The sequence below is a fragment of the Meleagris gallopavo genome, chromosome 3 (genome assembly GCF_905368555.1).
Source record: "Meleagris gallopavo chromosome 3, MGAL_WU_HG_1.1, whole genome shotgun sequence".
Taxonomy (NCBI): domain Eukaryota; kingdom Metazoa; phylum Chordata; class Aves; order Galliformes; family Phasianidae; genus Meleagris; species Meleagris gallopavo.
In genome coordinates, this window is record NC_139406.1 from 43,537,995 (window position 1) to 43,554,587 (window position 16,593).

At 36.6% G+C, this 16,593-nt stretch overlaps 1 protein-coding gene across 2 annotated transcripts in view; it reads left to right on the forward strand.

Annotated features, from left to right (window-relative positions):
- PIEZO2 (piezo type mechanosensitive ion channel component 2) overlaps nucleotides 1-16,593 on the forward strand; it is a 291,317-nt gene that overhangs the window by 245,304 nt on the left and 29,420 nt on the right. Inside the window, exons 30-36 of one of the 2 annotated variants that reach the window (XM_085220764.1) lie at nucleotides 1,053-1,174; nucleotides 1,977-2,048; nucleotides 5,838-5,941; nucleotides 7,375-7,473; nucleotides 9,814-9,925; nucleotides 10,842-10,907; nucleotides 13,941-14,107. In XM_085220764.1, coding sequence (XP_085076890.1) covers nucleotides 1,053-1,174; nucleotides 1,977-2,048; nucleotides 5,838-5,941; nucleotides 7,375-7,473; nucleotides 9,814-9,925; nucleotides 10,842-10,907; nucleotides 13,941-14,107 — 742 coding nt within the window. The remainder of the gene's footprint in view (nucleotides 1-1,052; nucleotides 1,175-1,976; nucleotides 2,049-5,837; nucleotides 5,942-7,374; nucleotides 7,474-9,813; nucleotides 9,926-10,841; nucleotides 10,908-13,940; nucleotides 14,108-16,593) is intronic. The other variant, XM_085220763.1, reaches the window with a different exon arrangement.

Genomic DNA, 16,593 nt, shown 5'->3' on the forward strand with positions numbered 1-16,593 from the left:
ATGACTGAAACACCAGAAGGCTGCAGGTCCATGCTCCCTCCTGGTTCACTTGGGGTTTCCCACCAGATGTACTGGGCTGTTGCTGATACTGTGGTGTGCTTGAATCAACCTTTTCATAGTTGGAGACATGTGCCTTTCTCAGAAATCATTCTTTTCAGTTAATTCTACACAGTTTAAGATCAAGGAGATAGTACTGCTTACATATCCAAAGCTAATTTATATTTCAATAAAAATCACTAGTTCATATTTGCAGTATCTTCAACAATGGAAGACGCCTGTTTAAATTCATTCAGTCGTGCCCACTCTTCAGTCAGTGGTTTGTCCTTAACTTATAGACAGATTAATGATCAATATGCACTCAAATATTTTTATTAAAAATAATGATTTGTTTCTAGTCCGAATTGTGTTGCAATGATTTGTTATTGTTGATTTCATTTTTCTTACTACTGCTTTTTAAAATGTGACAACTTAAAAGACCTAAAAGACCAACTTATGCTGTTTACAGAGTTGCAAGAAGGAAAATTGGAGGTCTGCCTGCATCTGAACACAACTGAACCAGTTTAAGTCTCCTGTGGTTACAGATATGTAGGACACATGAGAGTATTACTGGTGAAGATGGATGTAGGACAGGTAGTGCAGGAGCAGCACCATTCCTGACTGAGTGGCAAGTTTCAGGAAAACCACTGCATTAGACAGAAGTCCTTTTTCTCTCAGAACTTTATTTGCTGTATTGTAGCTCCTGGCAGCAATTCTTTCATTTTCTAATAACTGAAAGAAAGTTGAAGGAGTGTAGGTAAAACCATCATGTATTAGCAGGCAACTCAGTTCCAACTGAAGTTCTTACAGTGGGTGAACCTCCAGGCTTGGTCTTCCAGCCAGCCCCTTCAGAGCCATTTATCTCCCTGTTTTTAAAGGCAAGATTAGGGACAGTATGTAATGGACACTTCTAGTAGAATTGTTCATGTTTGTATGAATGAATTTAAACAGCTTTTTTTCAGAGCGCGTTGAAAGGGGTGAAGACCAGAATATAATAAAGTTCTTCCTTTTGCTAGAATGGATCGCATCAAAGCCAGGCAGCAAAAATATAAAAAGGGTAAAGAGAGGATGCTAAGCATGACACAGGATTCCACAGAGGGGCCTGAAATTCGGAAGGTTTCAGAAGAAGATGATGAAGGTACCGTTAGCCATTGTCATACCATAACTGCAGTTGAGTGCTAAGGACCTAATAGACAATAGAAATGTTGGGCAAGTGAGAAATCATTCTTCAGATTGTTCATCATGGAACAAGGTTCATTGCTCAGTAACATTTTGAAGCTTAATTCAGCCAAAAAAATCTGAGATTTTAGATTGTAAGAAAACTTAGAGAAAGCAGTTTGCTTGGAGGTTACTTTTGGTTAACTTCAGGTTGTTTGCAAAGAGCTGAATAGCAGCAGAGGTTTGTTTTGAGCAGAATTATTGTGTATAAACCACAGTGCTACAAATAGGTGGAATTTGCATTTTTCCAGCTAGGTTTTTTGGATGCCGTGAGGCTTTTTTTCAGTTGCTGAAATATTTGTAAGCTTTTTAAATGTTTAAAATGTGGGAATGGATAAATGATATCTATCTAGTGCCACATTTTCAGCACTGACAGGATCAACATTTACTGGATCTAAAAGTTTGGCGCCTGAAATTCAGAGGGATTTAAGAGAAGTTATTATTCGCTGTTATTACAGTGAAGCGTGACTGTGTTTTAAAATGCAAAACTGAACTTTTAAGCTGTTTTAGCATAGATTTCTGTTCAAACTGCTGCATAACCTAGAGTATTTGTGCTGGGTGGTCATGCTTCTAAATGACTTCTATACTGAATACATTCAGTAGCTCTGACATCTGATGTGCTCATGAAATTTTGCTCTTTTGAGAGAAATGAAAAATGATTTATCAGTATAATGAACGTTTCTCGTTTTGTAAAATTAATGTTTGGACATATTTCATTTTAGGAGAAGCAGACAAAGAGAAAGCCAAGGGCAAAAAAAAGCTGTGGTGGCGGCCTTGGGTTGATCATGCTTCCAGTAGGTTTTCTCAATCATTTTACAAATATGTGGATTTAACCCTTATATCCTTGACCAGAATGAAGGCATTCCCTGACCTGTTTGTTTTATGCCTGATTTTAAGATTGTGACTTGATAGAAGTCTTGTTTATTTTAGCCAATAATTTCTACTTTCAAATATTCAAATAGGAAGGTTAACCATATTCTGATATATATATTTATTTTTATTTTGGAAGCATAGCTTATGAGATTTTGGGCATTTTTGGAAAGATAGCAAATCAGATAAAAAATATGTGCCAAAAATTTTGACCTCAAAAGTCTTAACTCTCCCCTGGTGCAAGATACAATATATTTAACCATACAAATGTGAAGGTTTGCTAATGTATTCTAAGTCATAATTTTGTTTTCATATGCACACATCATAGATCTTTTTTATGGTCCTTCAGTGATACTGTGGTCAGCTGTAGAAATATGAATACCACAGTAAGGCAACTAGACTGCTCCCACATCAGGAAGCACAGAGCTCAGCTGAGTATCTCTGATATTCTTATTTACATGTTTTTTGTGTTTATTTGAGAGCAAAACTATGTTCAGCCTTGTGCACAAGAAATTATTATTCTCGTATCATTGTTCCATTGTGGTATTCTAATATATTTCCATCCCAGTCCAAGTAGATAAGAGTTCTTCCATACATTATTCATTGGATGAAACAGAAGAAAACTGAGCAGACTACAAACTCAAATCTGATGTCCTATTGGATCTTTGTTCAAGGAAATCAAATGTTAACCACTTAATATGTTCTGAATATTCTCAAAATATTCAGATATATAGCACTGACCAGAGTTAAATATAAATGTCTATATTGTGCCTCATCATTTACTTTATCGAGAGTTACTCCTATAATAATTTTACATACCTACAGACTCCTTAATTTATGTTTGTGTATTTGTTTATATCTCCAGCATATATATTTGCCAACAGTGTTTAACAGAATATTGGATGCTTATTTCTATCAAGTCACAAATAAACTATGTCTCTATTTTTATTTTTCTAAAGGGCACAATGCCACTTTAGAGAGACCTATCCCTTTTCAAAAGTCTTGTGAAAACAAACTTCTTTTCCTGTAGTTTTCACTAAGAACAATAATGATAAAACAGATTAAAACTCTAGTTTGTGAATTTTTGCTGTAGAATTCCAACTTACAGTGATTTTGAAGGAACGGGATATGGTCTCGTGTTTATTCACCACTGGTTTTGTAGTAAGAAGAACTGCTCAGAGAGAGACACTGACTTTGGCTTTTACTTCTTTCACCCTCATTATTTAATTTAGGTGGCAACTTATGTTTTGGTATTTAAACAGTGAGCACCCTTGAAATTATTTACTGCAATAATGCAAAACCTTGTGGGAAACATCATAGACCCTGATCCTACATACAGTGATTGCGTGCCATGTGTCTTGCTTCCCTACTCATTGAAACATGGCACTTGCAGTAGGTGTCTGCAAGTTTACAAACAAAATAGAATGATATTTCTCATCTATTGTTCCCCATCTATCCTTTTGAAACACTGTGCTGTAACCCTGCAGCGTTCTCCAGTGGCTGTTTTTCTCACAATGGAGTTGTGGCTGTATATATGCTGTTGAGGTTGCTAAAGCTCAAAGTTTTATCCCAGCTCTGATGTTTATTTAGATTGTTATTTTTATTCTTATACCACTTGTTTTAGTTTATTCTACAGAAAAATGCCTCATTTGATATTCATAGGAATAAAAATGCAGTCATGAATTTGAGTCTGAGTGGAAAAGATGAGAAAAATGTATGAGGCTTTCCTCAGTAAAACTCTCTGAGTTCTTAGCGTTTGTGGATCAGATATGGAGCCCGACAAAGATCAGCAGGCCACATGCTTAGAGGTCCTTAGCTTCTCCTGGGGTTCAGAGTTGTGTCTGACCAAGAGGAAAAAAAATGGAGTTTGCAGCTGTCCTGGGGAGTTCTTTCCCTCTGGGCACAAACAGATGCTAATGTTATGTGACTTCTCCTGCAAGACTCGCCTCCTGCCTCCTCCATCTCATTCCACAAAGCCTGCAAGTACCTTTTCTCAATATGAGAAAGTCTCATTCTGCAGTAGGAAGTGGGGCCCTGAATCCAATCTAGCCATGGATTATTTTATTATTGCAGTTTGGGCACTGTAATAATCCCTGCAGGTGACTGACACACTTCTTACTCCACTTTGATGTGTGCAAGAGTGCATTATTGCTATTCAATCATACCTCCCTCTTAAGTCGTAAAAGGGGTGTAATTGTTATATTATGGTGTACCCTTAGATATACTCTAACTGAAAAATTTTGGAGGGAGATCCTTTCTAATTTGTTTTCTGCCAGCTTAGGCCTTCCAGTTTTGACCAGGTGCTGCTCTGAGGCTGTTTACAGCTGCACAGTGGTGTAGGTTTCTCTTAGATGCCAGACCTTATCCTGCTGATCTTTTGTGTGGACAGCTTCTGTTCCTGCTTATGAGACACTTTTTTATGGAAGAGAACTGCAGACTACTGGTTCTTAAAATACATTTATATCCTCTGTGCACTTTAAGCAGGCTTTCTTAGAAGGCCCTGTGCAAAATGATTAATTTGTTTGATCCAAGAAATTTCCAGGCTTCTAACCTCAGTTCAACAATTAGAACTGCTGAAGTCTCTGTCCCTTTGCAAGGCTTTTAAGAGTGTTACAAAGCCATAACTACGCACATGATTTTGTCTGTGAGGGAATTTTAGATGTTGAAATTATGACCTAATGGAGATCTGGCAAATTTCACAGTGTGTGTACTCTGAAGTTTCTGCTGTTGTTTTGTATGACCACCTATGTACAGAGCATCTCTGTAGAATTCAAGGTATGATTGAATAGAATTAAAGCTATTGTCAGTTTTCCAGAGGCCTGTAATGAGGGTTAAATACACTTCTCAGTATAAGTATGTATTGCTCCATATACCCAAATTGTGTGACTTTTCAGCTGAGTAAATGTTCCTTTAAATATTTCAGCTTAAGTGCAGAAGTTATTTACCAGTCTTCACTGCTGAATGTAATGCTGTGATTTTGATTTTTCTCTTGCTGATTATCTTATTTTTCGTTTCTTTTGTTTCCCTTATTTATTCCTATAGGCCTGTTACCATCTGAGAAATAAAAATAATTGCTTCTGTTCAAGGATATAAGGCCTAGCTTAGTCACTGTGCATCTTTATTGTACCAAGGTTTCAGGTTCTTTCTGAATCCATGGGCAAAAAATTGAAACTCATTTGTGTTCACATTCATAGAATCCAAGTGATCTGTTCTAAACAAACCAAGGTTTTCCATTAACTCACCAAAACTTAAAAGTCTGAAGAAAGTGTTCACTTACACGATTCCATAGTTTGAAGGATGCCTGAGCATTTTAAAGAGCTTTTCTTTATTTTTTGTCCAGTGGTACTGTTTACGTAAATTCATTCATTTATCTGCTGGGCTCTTTTTACTCCCTCAAATAACCTTCACTTCTCAACTCATTCATACTAAACTGCCAGTTGTTTCTAAAAAGTATACCTTGTAACTTGATAAACGTCAAGCTATTTCCTTGTTTTCTTCTCACAGTCTTTCCTTAGTTCTTGAATAGTTCTCATCCATGCCCAAAAGTGTCACAGACTCACATCAGATAATTTATCTGAGACCTATTCATCTCTTCTGTATTTTCATCTCTCCTGATCATGAGTTCATATATGACTAGTTGGCTATTTATAGGTCTTGGGGCACTTCAGAATAGAACTTTTCAGAAAAATAAGAAAATATTTTGTTTCACTTAGTGGTCAGAAGTGGAAATTATTATTTGTTTGAGACGGACAGTGAAGAGGAAGAGGAAGAAGAGAAAAAAGAAGAGGAAGAGCCTCGAAAAAAATCTGCATTTCAGGTACTTTTGAGCAATTTCCTTGGTAGCTGACAGTTGAAAAAAATAATTTAGGTTTCTCTTAAAACAGGCTGATATATTCTAGCAGCTAGTACATATAAAGTACATCTGAAAAGTATTGGAAATGAAATTTCTTGCCAATTTAAAATGCAATTTTACTTGTTTTAAGCATTGCCAATTTCCTACAATAACTATAATGAAATCATATCTTCACTCACTTCTGCCAGAGGAAAACAAAAATCACAAACAAAGCTGCTGAATCTGAACTTTATTTTTCTATATTGCTGTATAGCCAAGCAAGGAGGCTGTCTTTCCTGCCATAGAATGCTTTAGTGATTTTCTGGTTTTGAGTAGACGCTATCATTCCATGAAGAAATGACTCCAAAATAAACAACTTCTCATGGAAAAAAAAAGCACATACTTAAAAAACATTTTAGTTGCTTTTGTTTGGTTGGTTGTTTGGTTTTTTTTTTTTACTAGTGACACACTAATGTACCAGAAAAAATATATCCTTGGGTTATAAAAAGCCTTATAATATAAAAAGCAACCACAACACTTTTTCTCATTTCTTTTACAGGATAGTGTTAGTTAATGTTGCATTTTAAGTGATGGACTGTGTTAAGTAAAAGGATATTATGATAAAAATATAGCTGAAGTTTCCTAACTGGATTCCTATTAGTAGACTGCTTGATCTTTGCAGCGTCGATGATTGAACGCACTGGCTTAAATTGAGGACCTAGGTGAAAAAGTTAGTGAAACACTCAAATATATAAGATTGCTTTAATCTTTATAAAACTGAAATTTTAGCTGTTGAAGAATTTCAGAAATACTGCAGATGTTTTTGGTTCTCGACTCTAAAATCTCAAGGAAACAAGTAACTTCATGTGGATATGCCTTTCCACACATTTACAAGCTTACTTTGCTCTAGAGCTGGTGCATGACCAAAAGCCCAGCCCAAGGAAGAGCAGGCAGCTTCTTCCATGACCAGTGAACAGTTCTGCAGTATGTTAAACATGAAGATGCTGAGCGGCTTCATGCAGGAGACAATTTGTCTGGAAAATCATATTGTGTTTGTTTATGAAAAATTTGTTCATCATTAGATCATCTATGCTTTCCATCATGATGCATGTGGTCTTAATACTAGCAAAGTGAACTTATTCTGTGGCACAGTCTGCTGAAGAATTACTTTAATTTTTATTTATTTATTTATTTTTGTGTGTAAATAGTTTGCAATAGTCACCTCAAAGGAAAATTTTAAGATTTTATTTGTTAGATAATGCAGGTATTATAGACATCACACGGGATCTTTTTTTTCATACTGGAGTCACTGGATTTAAATCCTTTCTAAACAATCTAGATATGATCATGCAATAGATATGTTCTATTAATATCTTCTCATTTTCTACTAATTGCTCTTGCTTTGTCCTTCTTTGTAGAGAGCTATTGGAAAATTTGCTTCAGCCATTTTAGCCTTGCCAAAGTCTGTCATTAAACTACCAAAAACTATTCTTCAGTATTTAATCAAAGCAGCTAAGGTACTTGACATTTTGTTAGTGCTCATTATGTGACCCATCCTGGTGTAACGTATACCTCTGTCCTTGTCTGCATTTTTCCTCTAATATAAATGATACAAAAAATAATGGAAGGTAAAGCTTAATTCCTACTAAATGCTAAATACTAAATTTCTTACTTTTGGAGTGATGGAGTGACAAGAAAAGCAGTCTGTCTTGCCTTAAGTGCAGCACTGGAGAGAAAATGCAGACCCGAATTTCTTGATTTCTTCTAATACTCTTGAAAAAGATGGTCACATCCAGTTGCATGTTTCTTTTGGACACCCTGATAACTGATCTCAGAAAGCTGGTAAAATTTTTATAAAAGACACATATTGTTGCACCAAGTTATTGTCTGACAACTTTTCTGGCTTCATGGTCATAAAAGAGATTTTTACATCCTCCTTGAGTACATGTATGATTTCCTGCCTTTGACCAGCAGTAAAAACCTAAATATACCTATGTGCACCCAGTCAGCTCTTAAAATGTCCACTGTTTAACATATGTATTCATAATACCTTTATTAAACAAATACTTTTTCTTCATTATAATCTCCTACCCTCTTCCAAATCTTCCTTTTATCTCTGATATCTTTATTCATACTGTGACTGTGGGTAGCATACACCATCTCAGTCAGCTGTTCAATTGGTGATATTGAGAGTTTAATTTTCAGTGAGTAATGTGTTGCTATTTCACTTAAGGATCACCATTCTCTCAGATCAGCTTCATTGACAAGCACCTATTGAAAAGGAAAGAGGAACTGATGCCTCTGATCCCATGCATTTGCACACACGTTGCTTTTTTTGGATAAGTCAGATATATTAAAATAAATACACAGATCTTGAGCGATTTGGAAGAGAACTTTCTTATCAACAGTAACAAAACTGTTTCCTCTCCATGATCATGCACATGGACAAAAAAGAACAAAGTATTTTTCCCTTTATGTTCACTAAAATTCAGATTGACAGTTTAAAAAATTACTTTTAATATTCCATAGTAATTTGTATATGCTAATTTTAAAAATATGAATAATGCAAATAGCCACTTACTGTTGTTTCCAGTAAGGGGCAGCTCCAGCTTCTCTGACACATACATGTGTTTCTGTCATTGTATGCATGTTTGTCTTGTGAATTAATAGAGCTATTTGATTGCTGTGCTTTATTTTCACCCTCATGCATGTACCTGTGGGCCTCCTATCTCTGTTACAGTCCGTGTTGTTTAGAAATAGAAAATAATGCAGTGCCAATCAAAGATGTTTTTCACTTTCAAATGAAAACCGTAACAGGAACAAAAGAATGATTTCTGTCCTAAGTGTCTGCAGAGAAGATTCAGTTATTTCAGTTTCTGTTCTTCACATTTTAGACTGAATGGAAAAAATATATAAAAGTGTTACTGCTTTTTTCTCTAACCTTCTCTCACAACTTGAACAGAACTGTTCAACAAGTTAGTTCTTGGTAACTTCTTTATATATATATATATATACATATATATAAAATAAATATGTATATATATATTTTTTTTTATGGCTAGAGCATTAATAAATATTTTGGATCAATTCCATGCTTAATGTAATCATACAGATCAACAGACTGTTGATCTGAGTGAGTGCTGTGAGCAGGATTTGGCCCCATTAGATCCCCTTGATATATGTAAGTATCACTGTCTCCATTTTTCAACTGAAAAAAAAAACAGTAGCAGAAGAGTTCATGAGTGACTTCTGTGACACACCAAAGGGAGCCATTGCCAAAATGAGGAGGAAATTTAAGAAATTCTTGAGTGCTGGATTTGGGACTGTGCAGAGATACTAAATCTACTCATTTTACATTGTGAAAGGGGAAAAGAAAAAAGAAAAAAAAAAAAAAACCTACAGTATAACAAACGTAGAAACACAAATACCTGAACTAAAAAGCTGCAGCATCTTTTGATGCTTCATTTAGTCAATTGCAGCTCTTAAAGTTTGCATTGCTCTGCATCGTGGCTGCAAAATGATAAAGCGGACATATAAAATGAAAAGAATCAGGTGAAGGAGCCCATATACACTACAGGGTATTAATTCCCAGAGTTCAGACCATGAATTTTTGTGGGTTCTAATGAAGCTTGGTTCACCCACAAGTGTTTTCACATTTGGTTTTATGCTAGCAAAAATAGCAGATGAAAACTCAGCAGATCCACAGGAGAGGTGTTTGGTTTGGGATTCAAAATATTTGCTTACCCCTGCAGATCTGAATGCGTTTACTCAAACTGTGTAGTCCTGCTTATGGCTTACTCTATGGCTTACTCTCACAACATGAGGAACTTCAAAATAAATGTGTTTGTTCCTTCCAGTTTGTTTATCAGGCCTGGATTACTGATCCTAAAACTGCACTACGACAGAGGCGCAAAGAAAAGAAAAGTTTTCAAAAAGAGGAGAAGCGAAGGCGTAAAGTATATGGGGATGGTATGTACACTCCTGTGTCTTGAAAAGCATAACCACGTGTTAGCTATACTGCCTGTTGTTCATGGTAGTGAAAGGCAGCTTATTTTTAGAGGACAAATGCTCTCCACTCTAGCTAGGAATTGGAAAAGGACCTTCTGTTGTAATGTACCTTTACTGCTCTGTAGCCGTTTCTTCATGGAGAAATGTAGTAATTTTAGTCTGACTGGCTGGCTCTCCCTGCCCCAGCCCATGACAAGGCCGATCAAGCTACATCCTTTTTCTCTACACAATATGTTTAGATGAGATAAAGGACAGGAGAGAGATATGTGTGATTTCCATGTAAGACACAGTAAGGATCCCATATATTCAGGCACCCCTAAATTCACAATGAACTCAGCAGGCATCAAAAGGAAAACATACAAGTGTTAATAGTTACCAGCACTTTAAAATCACTCGTGCCTCTGAAAAAAAATCAGTTGATGGGGGATTCATATCTCTTCAGTATTTGCTCCTTTAAACAAGAAAGAAATTTAGAATTTTAGAGGAGGGAAGAGGAGGGTCCATTCAGGCTGAATCGGATGAACTGTTCCTCCATTTGTCATCTTCACCTGTCAAAAAGCTTTACAATTTGATAGATGTCAGTGAAGCTGTAGCTGCAGTTCTGTGTTACTATGTAGCAGATGTCTTTGCTCAGCAGATAGCACAGTGAGAAAATGATACTGGAAATTGCAAGAGAGGAGTGGTCATCTGTGAACACCTTCACCGGCAGGGTAGTCCCCTTAACTGAGTCCTTAAGAAATGGAAATCTGGTTTTCTCGCAGTAGTGAGGTACAACTCACTTCTACTTAGTAACAGGAGCAGTTTCTAACTTGCATGGAGTCTACACCTGAACTTCAGCAGACATAACCTTCATTGTTTCACTCACTGCTTTCAACAGGAAGTACTGATGCAGACTGCGAAGACAGTGAAGAAGAACCTGTCAAGAAGAAGTCTGATGGCCCAGGTATGAAGACAGAAAAAAGGTTTCTCTGCTGTTACAGTGCAGTTGTCAGTGGTGGGGTAAACAGTGTATCGCAAAGATATCATTGCAGAGATCCCAGGCTAGCATAAAAGCTGGCAAAATCCATTCTTATGTGTATAGGGAGAACTAACAGCTTTCAGATTTCCTACTGCCAAATTTACAAGTCTTGAGCATAGGATCTGACTCCTGGAATATATATTACTGCACTTATCCATTCTACATTTTAATAAAGTGTTCAAACATGAACACTTGCAATGCGTTTTCATTACAGACGTCTTATTCCCAAGCTTAGCTTCAAATCCTGATTCCATTAGAATCATAGAGTTATCAAGGCTGGGAAAGACCTCTGAGATCATCCTGTCCAACTGTCCAGCTTCCACCAGCATTTCCCACTAAACCTTGTCCTTCAGTACAACATCTGAACATTTCTTGAACACCTTCAGGAATGGTGACTCCACCACCTCCCTGGGCATTCAGTTGTGTGTTGCCCTCTCCATTGATTTTGAGGATCTGAAGTTTTATCATTGGCACATTGACTTTGCTATTTTTCTGTGTATTTTAGCAATGATAAGATAATGCTTTAGCAAGATGCAAATAGCTTCTCTAAAACAATGAGATTTTTGCAGTCTTACTCCTTCTCAGACCTGAAGATGCTGCACATAGCAGAAGAAGTGTCAGCAGCTTGCAGGATTTTGCCCATGCTGACAGTTTTCAGGGTTTCACAGGGTTTTCTGATGGTGTTATGAGGGCTTTATTATTTGTTACTTTCTTCTGGTCACCTGTGTTAAAGCATTAAAGTGAATCACTTGAATGCATCTCCAGGGAAGCACAGTTGGTGCTAGAAAGGAGTTAGGAAAGGAAGTGAGGTTGGTGATTAATTTGTTTTGGAAGCAGTCAATTTAATATGCATTAACCATTCCTAGGTAATATTTAGTGAAAAAGACAGTTGAAAAAATTAGGAAGCAATGTCTTTATTAACCTTGGATCAAATCCTGCCTCAAACTCTTAGGCAGAGAGAATCCATCTCAGCATTTGACCCTTCATGTTAAAATAACAAGCTCTGCTGAAAATAAACATTTGTTTCCCTTTTTGAAGAGGTCTAGATGCAATCAATCCCTAAAAGATTATTTTTAAAAAATTTCAGAGAACAGCAAAGCTGCCAGAACAGCATCATTAAAAATGTATATTAAATCACCTCCATCCCAGAGAGAAAAACGACCTTTCAGCTTAGACTGGAAGTGCTTGGCCAAGCACCGTTATGAGACTATGGCACACCAGTGGTTTTAACCTGAGAGCTGTAATTCTCTTGAAGTCAGTAACAGAAATTATATAATGGAGAGGAAGAGCGTGGGTTAAAAAGGCAATTGATTTATTGTAGGTTTCTGTGTATGACTGCTACATTTTATTTGAAATTATTCATAATACTACAACTGGAATTCAAAGAAAATGAACACTTCTAGAAACAGAAAGAGCTTTACCTTTAATTTATGATAAAAAGATTTTCATAGCTTCAAGATATGTATATTAAACTACGTGTGAAGAAAATTTAACTGGATAAATCATAAGATCTTCCTAATTCTAAATGATACAGAAAAGGCCTGGCGGGGGGGGGGGAGGAGGGTGGGAATCCTGCAAAATATTATTGAAATAATGGTATGGTCACAAAAACTTCTCTATTCAGAGATACTGGGGTGGTTAAATGACATTGCTCAGGTAAATGGGACGTGCTGCCATTTCAGCAGCCACTTTACTGGAATGTACCACTGTTGTATTGTCGACACATATGTTCACACAACACTGCCTGAACACCTAGAGATACATGCATGTTCCTTCATAGGAAGTCTTACACGTTATTAGCCTGGCATTCTTTGGTAGGAGTGAGTGTTCTCTCTACAGTGGTTTGCTTGCCATCTTGTGGTACAGTTAAGAACCGAGGTTGTTCGAATCATCGTGCTTTGGTGCTTCTGTTGGCTCCTTAGTATCTATTCAAGCATTTTGTTCCTGCATGGTGGATTATTTGCAGTTTTCTGTTATTGCTTTGTCCACTCACTCTAAAAGTAATCTATATGCCTAATGCTTTGGGATTTTGAACCTAGGAGGGGCAAATAGCTCTGGAACATTCAGTGGATTGGAAAGAAAATTTTCAGCATTTGTGTAACACTGTGTAAAAACTGGAGCAAGTTGTCTATGCTTGGGAATGAGAGAAAACTAAGTTGAAACTGCTGCTTTTTAGGTTCAGTCAATAATGTCATAGGAATTGCTGAAATAAAAAATTAACTTGAGTTTGCTGCCTTGAGCAAAAGAAAACTACTCTTGCTGGTATAAACTCATAAGCATTACTTGTGGGAAAGGGTACATTTTTGGCAAAATAGTGCAAGAGTAATGTTCTGTAATTGCTTTATGTGATTACTGATAGTTGAACTCATTGATCTGAGATTGCTGATGATATGATGCAATCTATTTAAAAAAAGAGAACCTTTAAAAATGAAGAGATGTGTTCAGGTGGTTGGAAAGCTGGGAGAGATCCAAAGACTATTCAAGCAGGTTGGACTTTCAAACTGAGCTAAGCAAGGTTCAATCACAGAAGTCAAGTTCCAGGCATGGAGAAAAAGCACATGAGTAAATAGTCAAGGGCTGGCGAAACAGCTATTAAGATCACTGGTACTGGGGATGTTGAACAGTTCTCAGGAGATGCCCAAATCGGTGGGTTTCACTTTTGCAGACCTGTACATATGGTGTCCAAGATAGGGGCTACTCATATGACTAAAGATTGTGGGATCATGAAGTTATGGGATGGAAAAGGGATTCCAGATGATAAGCTTAGACATGCAGGCAGGAAAATGGCTCAGACAGCCAAAAGGCCTCCAGCCATCTTCAGAGATTCCTTACTATGACAAGGTCTCTCAGCTTGGACTATTATTAGACAATAAAGGAAAATTGAAACTAACTCCAAGCAGAAATACAGCAAAAGACATTTGCATTCATTAACTTTCTTTTGCTTTCCCTCTCCGTTAGATAACATCATCAAGAGGATATTTAATATTTTGAAGTTCACTTGGGTCCTTTTCCTGGCAACACTAGACAGTTTTACAGCCTGGCTTAATTCCATCTCAAGAGAACACATCGATATCTCTACTGTGCTGAGAATCGAACGTTGTATGCTGACCAGGGAGATTAAGAAGGTAACGCCTTTGGCCTTTTTCTTCTGTTAATGCCATTTCCAGCCCACTGAAAAATTAAAGATTATCTTTTCAGGTCAACTGTGTTAAAGAAAATAATTGTAAAAACATCACTTAAGTGCACATTTTAAAAATACACCTGGAGTCTTCTACTGCTTGCTATTTTATTAATATTTAAATAATAAATTGCTTGATTTATTATCTGGATGCAGAGCAAGTGTCTGGAAAAATAATTATTTGAAACGTTGATATAAGATTTGGCTGAAAGTCTCCTGTGATAAAGTCTGGTTTTGAGGAGACATGATAGATTGAAGTAGAGAGGAGCAGGCATGGCATTTTAAACAGCTCAAAAACTACTTCGGACTTCGTATTTCAGCCTTTTTGTAGGCTATCTTCCCTTGGAAATGACTGACAACCTGCAAGCATAATTTTCTTCATTCACAGTGAAGATATGTGGTTCCCCAAAGACTAGTGATATATTAGCAAAACCCATTATTATCAAAGCACAGGTATTTTTACTTATGTCACTAGCTGCCCAAATATTTCTGGAAACTTGGCATAGAAGTCTCATTTTTAGTTCTTTTCAGTTCTTAGAAGCTGCAGACAATCTCAGACATGAATAGTTCAAAAACTTCATAAGCACATTAGTATCTCTGACCGTAATATAGCCCTTTGCTCCCTACCACAGTCAGTGTCTGCTGGCATGATAAGCAGGGTGCCCATGACCTCAGGAAGTTCAAGAAGCAGGCTTTCCAGGACAGGAGAAAATCTGTACTTCTGCCATAAGATACAGAACCAAGAAGAGAGGGCTGCTTCAGTGTTAATGTGTAGTTATGATTATTTTCCCCAAGATGTCTACTGTTAGACGGATAATTACTATAGAAAGAAAGAGAGAGAAAGAGGGAAAGAGAAAGAGAAAGAAAAGAAAGAGAGAAAGAAAGAAAGAGAAAAAAAAGAAAGAAAGGGAGAGAAAGGAAGGAGGGAAGAAAGAAAGAAAAAAATGAACAAACAGACATGGCATATTCAGAGTAAACCCTTGTCTAGCAATTGTCCCTGTATGTAGCAATGAATAGTCTCAAACCAGAGATTATACCAGAACCTATGGCTAATAGTAGCAAAGAATCTATATTATTGGAGTTTGGCTTCTTAATCAGCTTTTTACTGTTGGCTGCCAGAAGATCCCACGATAAAGCTGCACTGTGATTCCATATTATGTGGACTTCCTCTTGTTCGTTTTAAACTTACTTCCTCATCACTTTGGAGTCTCCTGTATATCAGAGTTGTATTCACTTTACCTCCACTTTTCCTAAATCTGCATAGAATCCTCTCCTGTCATTCTCTTATAAGTTACAAAGTCCTGTTCTCTTTAGCATCTCTTTGCATGAAATCTATCCCATGGCACGAATCATCTTTATTGTCCTTCTTCATATTATTTTCAGTTTTGTTATGGCCTTATTAAGACTGGATGACCTGAATTACACATACTTTTAAGGTAGTGGTGAGCCACAAATTTGAACAGAACTAGAAGTTCCTTTGCTAGTAAGATCTAAGAGTTGTGTTTCAATGTTTAGTTAATATTGACTAAAGATTTTCGGGGGACTATACACTCAGATTCCAAGACCTTTGAGACTGACAAAATTAGGTATAAAGCCTGTCATTATATAGGCTTTTCCCATTACACTTCTTTGCCTTTATTAGCAAAAAATTTTCATTTGCTGTTTTTATCAAGGTACTTAGTTTTATGAAGTACTTCAATACTGCTTCAGTCAACTTTACAGCTGAACATCCTAAATATTTTCTTTTTTTCGTCTGCAAATTTTATCACTTTGCTATTTTCCTCCTTACACAGACACTAAATCTCCTTGGAGGACCAGTTGATTACCTCCCTTTGTACAGGAAAAAATATTTTGTTTTCTCTAGTGTTTCACTGAAGGATAAGTACAAGTAATATGGTCACCTCTATTTCATGGCTGCTTAATTTATTGTAAGGCTCACTCAGGATCACTCCTGAAGCCACCAATCTTCAAATCAGCGTCAACTTCTCTGTCTCTGTCATTTAGACCATTTCTGCTGTTGTTTCCTGCAGAGCTCTTTGGTGAACACAATCCAGTCAAGTGTTTTGTTCTCAATCTGATATTTTATAAAATAATCACTCCAGCCATTCCACAATTTTCAAGTTATTCTACTGACAATGTCAGTGACTTTTTTTGTAATTAAGAGAAATACAAAAAAATGTTATTTTTTTGTCCAGTTGCCAGTTCAGTTACACCTCTTTATGCCTTGGTCACCTGTTGATAGCCTGATTTTATAGTAGATGATTATTATGGTTATGGAATATTATTGGAAATATTTTTAATTAGATTATTTTTGATGTTAGAAAGTTATTCCTCAGCATCTTCTTTTGGTCTGATTTCCTGAAGTTTTACATTTCACTCTACAAAGTTGAAATTGAATCCTCACTTCATCAGTCGTGGGGCACTTTTGCTGTC